General features: G+C 42.9%; 1 protein-coding gene across 3 annotated transcripts; it reads left to right on the top strand.

Annotated features, from left to right (window-relative positions):
- Positions 1–2,519: 2,519 nt before the first annotated feature.
- naxd (NAD(P)HX dehydratase) lies at positions 2,520–11,730 on the top strand. 3 transcript variants are annotated; one of them, XM_012875071.3, is made up of 11 exons: positions 2,849–3,922; positions 5,362–5,826; positions 7,306–7,456; positions 7,556–7,601; positions 7,699–7,787; positions 8,617–8,725; positions 10,411–10,461; positions 10,537–10,641; positions 10,735–10,855; positions 10,976–11,099; positions 11,297–11,730. In XM_012875071.3, the coding sequence occupies exons 1-11, from the start codon at positions 3,409–3,411 to the stop codon at positions 11,445–11,447; spliced, it is 1,926 nt and encodes a 641-aa protein (XP_012730525.2). In that variant the 5' UTR covers positions 2,849–3,408; the 3' UTR covers positions 11,448–11,730. The 3 variants fall into 3 exon arrangements, with proteins under 3 accessions (XP_012730527.2, XP_012730526.2, XP_012730525.2); XM_012875073.3 differs by lacking the exons at positions 2,849–3,922; positions 5,362–5,826 and adding an exon at positions 2,520–2,659; XM_012875072.3 differs by lacking the exons at positions 2,849–3,922; positions 5,362–5,826 and adding an exon at positions 2,667–2,842.
- Positions 11,731–11,899: the final 169 nt, after the last annotated feature.

The following is an 11,899-nucleotide window of genomic DNA, read 5'->3' as shown; positions in this document are numbered from 1 at the left end:
CGGCGCTGTCTTACAGGCTCACCTTCTTCTTCTTCTTCTTTGTGATGATTAGTGGCGGTTGGCAAGCAACTTCAATGCGCATTATCGCCCCCTACTGGTATAAAATCTGGAACTGATTTGCTGTATTTTTAATCTAATATAACAGGCTCACCAAACGGAAAGCTGCGTCTTTTAAAGGTTGCCGTCAAGTGGATAATTATTATTATTATTTGCCCAGTAATACAATACTGACAATAGAAATACAGACGGAAAATAAAGTATGCATTTCAAATGCAGGAATTTACCAAAATACATTCATATTACTAGAGCACACAGTATGGAGGACCAGTAGAGGAACACTGGGTATTCTTATATATATATATATATATATATATATATATATATATATATATATATATATATATATATATATATATATATATATATAACCTTTATTAGAATATTCTTTATCACATACTAAAGGAAATAAGCACAATTTTCAACAAACAATCGCCAGGGGGTTGAACAAATATAACAATAATAAATGAAAATAAATAATAGTAAAAAATAATAGTAGTAGACACTGGGTATTCTCTCTTGCTGTGTACGTGTATCACTGACGTCACAAGATGGGCGCGATTCAGCTAGTATACAATGACAGATGAGCGACTGTTCAATTTAGATTCATATGCATTTACTGTAAGTTGCATTTAGTTTGCAAGGGGATCAATCTTACATTTTGAACACTGTCTTTATCTGACCGGCTACTTTTTATACTTGACACTTGTGAAACAAGATTAATATTATGTATTGTGTGTTTTTGAGAATAATAAAAAAATATATATATAAAAGAGCTCACAATCCAGACAAATTTTCAAAATCCAAGACTACTGATTGTGCTGGCTGTTGTTTAGGTCTGCGGCTGTTTTCACAGAGACTCCTAAGACTTAAAGTAACTCTTAGTGACGTCATTTTAGGGGGGGGGGGGGGGGATTTTTCATTAGAAATTTACCTCGATAACATAAGTTATTCACAAAGCATCTTAGTCCTTAAGAAGGCTCCTAAAGTGAAAAAAAAAAGAGTTAGGAGTAGTGAGGAGGACTTTTAGCGAGCCTAGGGTGTCTTAAGCTGGAAAGATGTTGGAAACAGAGGGAGTTGTCTGGCTGATCCACCGCCTAAACAGTGGAAGAAATTAGCACATAAACGTCTCAAACAATCATACATTTATTTATTTGTAGATAATATAAACTTTATCATCTCAATAGAGGGAAATTAATTCAGAGGCCTGACAGGTTAAATGTGCAGCTGTGGTGACGTAATTTTAAATAAATAATAAGAAAAATACTCAATAATCATGAACAAAAATAGGAGCAATGTACAAAGAATATAGTACAGATGCATCTTATATTATTTACAGAAATGCTCTGAATAAGAAGTATATTAGAAGAAATTACTAATAAAATAACAGAAAATATAGTTATAAAGGTATTTTTTTAGATTTTACATGACGATGTCAGTAACCTAAGTGGTCATCTAGAAGTTTGCTCGTGTGATGCCATCTCCTCCCTCGCTTCCCACTTTCCAGACTTGTGCGTAAAAGAACCAAGACACGCAGAGAAAAAGTTGTATTGAACTGCAGAAATGTGCCTATTTGCGCTGTGATCCGGGGATGCTGACATGACTTTTCAACACTCTTCTATTCTCCTCCCAGAGCTTTGCGAGACAGAGGAGTTGCTTCTGTTGATTTTTTCCCCCACTTTTTTCTCCATTTTCTGTCATCTGTTTTGTCAAATACAACTGTTTAATACCAACAGGCGATCCCAGTAAAATGCTGACAGGTCAGGTGAGTGTGCATGACTATGAAATAGATGAAGTAGTAAAATGACTGGTGAGTAAAAACATATCAAGGAAATCAAAATAATGATGAGGATGTAAATGAGGTGCGTTCAAACATTTTTATGCTGTGTGACAATTATTTAATTTTGCTAAGTTTCATCATCAAGACACATTTCTTAGTCCAGTCTAATTGGTTCTTGTCTATTTTCTGTATTGCTTGTGTGACGGTTGCTACTGCTATAACTTGCTGCAAACGCATTGCCCTTCAGGGACCTAATAAAGTAAAGTCTAACGTAATTTCTCTCATTTGACTATTAGAAGGGCATTTCCATCCATCCATCCATCCATCCATCCATCCATCTTCTAACATGTCTATCCAATGTGAGGTCGCGAGGGATAGAAGCGTATTTGTGTCTGTATTTTTTTCCCCTTGTGCTATCACAAGACACTATCAATGGGACTAGTGATCTTGCAATCGGAAGGTTGAAGGTTTGATTCCAGCTTCCCCTGGTCACGTGTTGGTGCGCCCCTGAACAAGGCACTTAAACCGAACATATTTTAAATAGTGATAACACGTTTATTTTCCAAAAGAGTGGAAAATACGGATTTCTTGCTACAATTTGAACAAACTACTTGCTGTCCCATAACCCTGTGTGCCCTACAACAGCCACCATTGGCAGCATTGGAGAGCTCCATTTGCTTGTGGCGCTATGGTGCTGGAGTGTCCGAACAGGCTTTGAACGCATCACCACCACTCTCTTCCTGTACTGCTGCCCCGGGTCAGAAGCCCTCATGATCCGGAGTTATCCGTTCTTCCCAGCGTTGAAACGCGTCTCCCGTTTAGGTAAGAAGGACTGAGAGCCACACGAAGGGTCTCCCCCACGCGCGTGGACGCCGCGAGGCTCAATGGCTTCTTGACGTTTAGCCAAAACAATGGTTCCCCAACAGAGTCAGACACAGCTGTGCTTTTGGTTGGCCACTGTTGCGCTGTCGGTTGTCGCCACGTTCATCTGTTTTAACGAAAAAGGTAACGTGGAGGTTTTTATTTTGTTTTGTTTGTTTTACTGATACGCTCTTTTATCTTAACGCAGCCGTCACCGTACGCCTGTAGTCGCAGTTGACAGCAGCTCTCTGCAACCCGGTGGGTCTTTAGGACCCAGCGGACACCTAGCCTGCGCGAGGGGCCGGAGCGGAGATAAGTAACGTTAACCTCGGAGGACTGATCAGAGGTCAGTTTGGAAAGCTGCCCGCTAATGCTAACGGGTTAGCCGAGCGCCGCGGAAGCTGCTCCCTGTTCAGTTCGCCTAAAACAAACACTCCGCGGAGCGCTTTTTTGCGGCGACGAGAGGGGGATAAACAAGCGGCGGCTAGCAAACAAGCGCTTGACCTACATGTCGTGTTGTTATGAAGCTAAAGTTTCGGACTGTACCGATAAGCCCTGAGCCGTCAAGATGGCCACCGAGCGGCGTGTGGGTTAGCTGCGCGGCGCCGCTTGGATGCAGCCAGACGCGACATTCCTCGCAGTCTGCGGAGTGAACCTCTCCATTCGGCTCCCGTGGGTAAGGGGGGGTCACGCCGTGAGCCGGATCGGCCATGCAAGCCAACACGACGCGGGGCTTCCTGTGGTCGGACATAGAGACCAGGACCCTGCTGAACATCTGGGGGGAGCAGGACATCCAGACGGCGCTGGACGGCAACTTCCGTAACAGCTTCGTCTACCGAGACGTCTCCCGCAGGCTGGGCGCCATGGGCTTCGAGAGGACCCCGGAGCAATGCAGGGTCCGCATCAAAAGCCTCAAGCGGCAGTACCTGCTGGCGAAGGAGGGCAACCTGCGCAACAACGGGCAGTACCACAAGATCTGCAAGTTCTACGACGTCATGGAGCGGATCCTGAGCAACCGGCCGGCGCTGGACCCGCAGGAGTTGATGGACGGCGGGGCGGGAGCGGAGGAGGCCGGGGACGGGCTGGAGGAGGACGGAGAGGATGCCCAGGACGGCTACCCGGAGAGCGCAGGAGAGTGTCCCTATCCCGCTGAGACCGAAGTCAAGCTGGAGTACCCGGCGGTCCCCATCCCCATCCCAGTTAAAGTCACAGTAGGCAACAACAGTGAGTACATCCTCTTCATCCCCTCCACCCTGGACATGTTTTCTTTCTTTTTTCTTTTTTTTTTAGATTTGCACCCATCAGCCTTCTCCTGGCCGGCACCGGTGTCCTAATTAGAATTAGAGCCAGTTTGCTTTTATTTTAGTTTATTCCAATGTAATGCAGGTGTGTCACAAAAAAAATGGAAGTTATTTTCTCATTAATTCAATTCATAGATGTATAGATTCTTGGCACAAATATATGCAAATACGCTGGGGAAGATTCTCAGTCATCCAGGTCATGGTCATTCCAAAAAAAAAAAGGTAAAAAACAAAGCAACTGGACTTGTTTGCCAGTTGTATAAGCTTGTTACTCCACATTACTCCAGACTTTTTGAAAGCTTCCTGGAGAGGAAGCGAAACGTCTACAACTACGGAAAACAAGTCAAGTTGCTTTGTTTTTTACCTCTACCTTTTTTGGAATATGCAAATACACTCCAGCTGTTTTTAGTTCTGTCCATTTTGATGATTATGCATAACAGCTAGTTAAAAAAAAATTCTGATTGTTGAGGAAATTGGAGTATTACAAAAAGACAATTAAAAAAATACAATGTTGCATTATGGACATATTATGGTCTATGCAATCTTGGAGAAGACTAACTTCAGGGCTCTCTAGCAGATAGTCACCTCCACATGAAGGGTAAGTGTTAAAGAAGAAGCTGGCTGCTCACAGAGTCCAGTATACAACTATTTTAATGGAAAATTAAGTGGAGGGAAAAAGTGTTCACATGCGACATCAACAGGATTCACAAGGAGCGGACTGCTGCTGCTGGTCCGCCTTGTTTCATCTAGTTTAGTCTGGGACAGGATTTTTTTTTTTTTTTTTATAAGAGCCCTTCATGCGTCCCTCTGCTGTCCAGCTTTATGACAGTGATATTGGGAAATTTGCCTTTCACTATCTGGAAGCCATAATTGTCAAAATTAACAGAGAAACACCTTAAAATATGTCAGTATTTTAACTAATTTGTATAAAAGTTTTGCTTTCTGAGTTGAAATACCGAAATAAAGACGACTATGTTGTCTTATTGCGATGCACCTGGTGTAGCACATTAAAGAGAAAACATGCTGCAGGTTGTTTGACAGAGGTGGTAGTTTTCTTTTATTTAATCCATCAGAAAATGAAAGGACTGCAAGATTATCCCAATTTATGCATCAAATCACATGTCCATAACCTTTCTATGAAGCTGCATTAAAGTTAAAAACGTGATATCAAAGAACAGGCTGTAGGTGCTTTTGCAGAGCTTTGAGTATTTGGCCTTCAGATCAAAGGAAAATTGACCAATTCTGATCTCTGGCCTATTGATTGGTGTGTCTCTATCCAAAAAAAACCTAAAAATAACATTTTCTACCATCTAAATATGCGTTTGTGCTTGTTCACTTACGGTCTTGAAATCTTCTTTCCAGGCATTTCAGCAAAACCGACGAACAGCAGCCAAGCAGCTGGCGCTTTGCCGGCCAGAACCCCTAAGCGACCCAGGAAGCGGCGCTCCAACTTCCCTATGGAGAAGCTGATGGAGCAGTTCCTGGAGCAGAGCGCTCAGGCCGAGGACAACTTCTACCGCGCGGAGGAGCAGCGCCTGCAAGCGGAGGACCGCCGCAGAGAGGCGGAGCACGCCAGGGAGCTGCACATGCTCCAGATGCTGGCCCAGATGTTCTCAGGCAGACCCAGCTCGTCCTCGTCGGCTCAGTCCAAGCCGCCCCCTCCCGTCCGGCCTCCGGTCATCTCCAGCACCCCCCCATCGCATCGTACCCGCAGCCCGTCCGGCCATCTCAAGACGGACCATTTCAGCCATCCTCTGAGCGCAGAGCCTCAGGGTCTAGGTAGCAGGTCTGGCGCCGTGTGCGAGGAGAAAATAAAAGATGGTGCAGGTGTGATGTAACACCCCCCCCATTCTATCCTCATAATAGATTATATCAACGTGTTTCCTGGTTATTCAGCAATTTCTCTAAAGCAGAAACTTAATATCGGTCAGAAGTTCCTATTCGCTCGTTATGGACCTGGATGTCAATAATTTGGGGCTTTTTAATTGTTTATTTGAGCATTTCTTTTTTTTTCATGGTGGACTAATAAAGCAAGGAACAACTTCAGTGATTTTTAAAAACAAGTTTGGCTTGATCACAGATTTTGTGTAATCCGATGGTCTAAAATGGAGCAGCACAGTGGATCTAATGGCCACAGTCAGGAGTAGTGGGTGTACAATTGCAAATGACTCTTGAATAGGATATTATATTTAAAGTCCAAACAGTTTAATTGCAATAGAAATGCAAATTCTGCATGCCGCTGATATGTCAGGCCTGTTGGATGAGCTGCCCTGGATACTTTTAGTGGCCAAGATGCTAAAGCTCACAAAGGGTGGTTGAGGACATCATAATCTAGATCGCTATATTCAGCAACTGTATTCTAATTAGTGTTTTTTTTTTTCTCATTTTACACAGCCCAAAATTATACATAGAGGTTAAAATGTGTACACACACACACGCACTAATGTGTGGTTAAATGTTTTTTTTAAGCTAGTTTCAGATAATCCACGCGTTATGAAGCTTTCGACACAATTCTGCCTGGATGTTGGGGAAACGTTTGTCCTGCTGGAGCACCCAATTGTGTCTAAAGTGTTGATTTGAGATGAATTTGAAGGTAGATGTTCTTCATCGTCTCATCCCATTTATAACAATGTAACATCACCACTGGCGGTGAATCAGGCCCTCTTCATGACGGGTTTTTAAAAGGCCTCCATTTGACTTCTCTAAACTCATTGAATCTTTGTTTTGTCCGACTGGAAAAACGGGGGTTCTGTTTTTTTACAGTTTACAGCCAATTTCCTTTTATCTGATGGCTTCAGATGGTTGAAACTTTGTCACAATCGGCTGTTTTAACAGGACACAAGCCCTAAAAGCACATCTAAAGTGATTTCTAAACCCTATTGTAATTGCATGTAATGTGAATAAACTTGGGTATTTGCAGGGAAACCACACGAGCTAAACTCAGTGGTCAACTATGCAGCCAGAATTTTGCCAGGAACCTCGGGGGAGCATGTGATTGGCCTATTTCCCAAGGAAACCCTGACCTACCATCGGTGGGGTTGGAGCTTTATATTTAATCCTGCGTGGATCAGAGAAAATCCTCAATGAATCCAAACTTGTCCACCTCTTTTTTTTTTTTTTTTTTTTTTTTTTTTTTTTAAATCGCTGCTTTTTAAATCGTCTCATCAGTCCACCGGGAGGGGAAGAAATCTCCAATTAAAGTCAAAAAAATGTATATTTGATCTTCCCTTAAGAGATGTGTGGATTTAAACTTTTGTCCGGAGCTGTTTCCTCTGAAAAGCTTCACTTTTGTTTTATTGCCCTCAGCTTTTCAGCGTTACTACAGTCTGGGCTCTTCGTCACACAAAGGCATGGATGATGATATCGGCTCACTGGTAAAGAGCATAGTTCCTCCGCTGACGTCCAAAAAGCACAAAGGACAAGACGGCCGCATCGGGATCATTGGAGGATGCAAAGAGTACGTCACACGAGGACCAACACCTCACCTTTGACCAAGAGCTGAAAACATTTGTTCTAAATATTGTCATCTGTCTTTTTTTTTTTTTTCTCCCTTAAGTTATACTGGAGCTCCATACTTTGCTGCTATCTCTGCACTGAAAGTGGTAAGCTGCAGATCTGAGGACTAATCTTGCACATCCAGAGTAGATTTCAGGTAGCCATTTATGTTTTGGGTTTGTTTATTTATTTTATTGCCTGCAGGGGGGTGACTTATCACACGTGTTCTGCACCAAAGATGCTGCGACCGTGATCAAATCCTACAGCCCCGAGCTCATAGTGCACCCTGTTCTGTAAGTACGCTGGCTGGGCATCGCTGTGACAAAGGAAAGCTAACATGTGATTAAAGCTGCATGCGTTCCCAGAACAATGTTGTTGTCATGATGTGACGGGACGCACCACAGGTACAAATCTGCCAATCATGCCAAGGATCTCACGTCAAGCTGGTAACTTGTCATCGCTAGCTAAAAGCTCGGTTCAGTTTGATGAGTTCAAGAGCTTTCCTAGTAGCAGAGGCCATTAATATTAACCGGCACCTGTTCTATTGTTGATTTAATCCAAGCTCAGATCAGCTACACACTGCAAAAATAAGTAAAATGTTCTTAAAGTTAGTGTATTTATCCTTGATTTGAGCAGGTAAATAAGATTATCTGTCAATGGAATGTGTATTTTGACCCCTAAAATAAGATAATTAGACATACTGCACTTGAAATAAGATGATTGAGCTGAATTGTTCCTATTTTAAGTGGAAAATTCTTATTCCATTGGCAAATCATCTTATTTACCTGCTCAAATCAAGGACAAATACACAGATTTTAAGAACATTTTACTTATTTCTAGTTCCGTTTTTGCAGTGCATTGTGTTCCTGAAGGAATGACACCTTCATAATGATCCTCCCTTTGAACCATCGAGCGTTTGTGTCTCAAGAAAATGAGGGAAATTCAACCAAAATGAGTTATGAGTTGTTTTTATCACAGTAGCATTCTGCCCACAGGCTAGTTTTTTGCTCTGCTTTCGGTCTGCATGTGTTTGTGATTCGGTTCTTAACTCCGTTTTAAAAGTGTTACTATTTCCATTTGTCCGTTCCCAGTAACAGGTCTCTCTGTTTTGCGTGTGTTAAGGGACAGTCCCAACGCCGTGGAAGAAATAGAAACGTGGCTCCCGAGACTCCATGGCCTCGTCGTGGGACCGGGTCTGGGCAGAGACGACTTCCTACTGAAAACAGCCAAGGCACGTGGGATTGATTCACTCACCCAACCACTGAAATCTGTCCCCAGTGATCAGATCGCCGCCGGCCGCTTTACATGCAAACGAACACAAAGCCCCGTCACCAGGACACAGATGCCGGCACATTGTTTACAGAAGTAATGCTAGATCTCGTTGTTTTTGTACAAAGTTTTATATAACACTTCTTTCGTGTTATGTTTTGAGCAATTGGAGCCGACAATATTAAGGCCGCATGCTAACAAGTCTAAGGTAAGGAACAATCGGCACAGGACAGTGACAGAAAAGACAGATGAAATGGGACCGCGGATGCTTTGAAAAAGATCAGATTTAGTCCCTCATATGGAAGTGGCGCAAATCTGATTTTATATTTTTTGTGTGAAATGATTTTAAAAGAATTGGGCCGTTCACACTGCGATCAAAAAGACAGGCATGGGTCACATTTGCCTGTTGTGTGATGTAGTCTATGTATAACAGCTTATTACCAAAGCAAAATCTGCATACTCGTCAGATACTACTTCCTAATAAAGCTCTTTGTGATTCTGATTAAAAAATAATTAATCTTCATAGCATTCCCTCAGAATGCGGTTTAATCATTTTAAATTACTCAGCACCAGTTTTGGATTTTAAAAGTACGGTTCATAGGATCAGTTTTTATTTTTTTTTTAACTGGGAGACATTCAGGTTAACAACTCCAGGTTAGGAGTGTCGTCCGGTCAGTGGGTGGTCCTTCAGTGTGTGTCTGAACAGACGGGGTTTTAAACGGCATAACTGGGAAAGTGCTCCAGTCCAGCTGTGAAGAAATATTCGGTAGAAAACTGTCCTCGTTCACAGCTGCAAATAACTCTGTGGGTGCAGTCGCTCTGCTCAGGACGGCTGAGGCTGACAGAGACCTGTGCAGCTGCAAAGCTGTCAAGCTGCGGTCAATTATTTGCACAAAATGTTTCAACAGGTTTGATTTAACCTGACTCTCGTCAGATGGATTTAGTTCCACAGAGCTCCACACATCCATCTAGGATCGCTCCATTGAAGATATATTTCAGAAGGAGGGGCCTTATCAGAAATCCTTGCATATGATTGGATAAACCACTTGTCCGTCATCTTTTACTGACGCTCTACAAGCTCTTGCCAAACCCGGTCGGGAGAAGGGTGAAAACATTGTTTCCACTAACAAAATATTTCAAAGCCGTTCTCTTGTGTTCTTTTAGAGAATTAATATTCATAGATTGGTCAACACTGATGAAATAGCAGCATCAATGTTACTGCTTGCTTCCTCGCTGCGAGCCGCCATTGTTGTCTGAATCCAAACAGTTGCTTCTTTACGGAGCTCCTAAAGGGACATTAAAGGGAAATTATTTTTAAAAAAAAGTACTTGTGCTCATACAAGAACATATTTATTTTTTTTATTTCCCTTCAATGTCTCTTTAAAGCCTCAGTACTTCTCTGATACGTCACATCTACAAAAATCCATCCTGATTGGCTCGTCCATTTTATATGGTATTGAAATCGCTCCCAATGGCAGCAATTCCAGATGGATGTGTGGAGCCGTGTGGAGCTCGGCAGAACGACATCCATCTGGCGAGTGTGAGGTTAGGTTTGATTGCTAAAGCCAGTAAAATCCTTAAACTCTGTGGGGAGAGAAAAAAAACATTTCATTTAAAAACCGATCTGCATCGTGTTCTTTCTTTCAGGAGGTGATTGAGAGGTCTAAAGCGAGGGATATCCCTATAGTCATCGATGCAGTAAGTCTAAACCAAAGTGCAGCTCTTCTGGCTTTGGTTTGAAAGGTCAAAAGAATATGCTTTGGTTCTCCACAGGACGGATTGTGGCTCATTTCACAGCAACCCTCTGTCATTCACGGTTACCAGAAGGCCATCCTTACTCCTAACTTCATGGAGTTCACCAGGCTGTTTGAGGCTCTGGTGAGTTGTTGTTGTTTTTCTTTCCTGTGTCAGATCTGTTATCGGGTGAGTTCTCAGCATGTTGAATTCAGCCGTGGTTCTGTCATGCTCCAGCACCATGAGCCCATGAACGGCAGCGACCACAGGCGCAGCGTCATGCAGCTCAGCGGCGCTATGGGCAACCTCACCTTGGTGCTGAAGGGGGAGCAGGATCTCATCTCAGACGGCAACAAAGGTCGGTACCATACACAGCTCTCCGCGTTTGTCCTCATCCGCCCAGACTCACCGTTCAGTTACTGAGAGAGGCTTTTAGATCTCCAGTCCGTAACCTGCTGTTATGGGTCGTTGCTTTTAGTCTACTCGTGCAGCGTCGAAGGCAGCGGGAGAAGATGCGGCGGACAAGGGGACCTCCTGTCTGGATCTATGGGAGTCATGGCACACTGGGCTCATGCTGCTTCAACAGCAGGACTGATCAGAGGGTGAAGAACTCGCTTCTATCCGTATACCCAGGACCTACATTACAGCTGGTTATAGCGAAGAATCTCACAGCTAAGGCCAAAAAAAAAAAATGACTGCACTAACCCCTAAAAAGCTACAGCGTTGTCTGCCTGCCTTTGTGTTTCTTAATCCCTCCCTCCCTCCCCCCCCCTCTTTGTTTTCTTTGGTCCCCTCTCAGTATGAACCCATCGGTGGTCGCAGCGTTCGGCGCCTGTTCGCTCACCAGACAGTGCAACAACCAGGCGTTCCAGCGGCACGGCAGGTCCACCACCACCTCAGACATGATCCAGGAGATCGGTCCCGCCTTCAGGAAGCTGTTTGAGAGCTGAAACAGTCACCGGCCTAGTAGCGGCGTAGACGTTTAATATTAAAATAATGAGCTTTCTTCAGGTAGGCCGCAAGAGCGCCGGTGGGAGTTTGGTAGATGTATGTACACTACACGCACACGTTGTTTTGAATAAACCGGGAATAAAATCCAGCAAGCGCCTGACTTTATTGCTGACACTGGATAGAAAAACGCAAAAAAAATGTTCACACCAAATATGTTGAAGCCAAATTCTTCATAGTTTACACAGAAGCCTGAGTTGGCTAAATAAAATCAGTAATTATTGAGCTTGTTTGATTTATTTATTTGTTTTTTTTTTTCCTGTCACTTTATATATATATATATATATATATATATATATATATATATATATATATATATATATATATATATATATATATATATATATATATATATATATATATATATATATAATAAATTAGACTTTGGGTTGGG

Source organism: Fundulus heteroclitus, chromosome 7 (genome assembly GCF_011125445.2).
Source record: "Fundulus heteroclitus isolate FHET01 chromosome 7, MU-UCD_Fhet_4.1, whole genome shotgun sequence".
In the NCBI taxonomy this organism is placed as follows: Eukaryota; Metazoa; Chordata; class Actinopteri; order Cyprinodontiformes; family Fundulidae; genus Fundulus; species Fundulus heteroclitus.
This window is presented reverse-complemented; position numbering and strand designations above follow the sequence as displayed.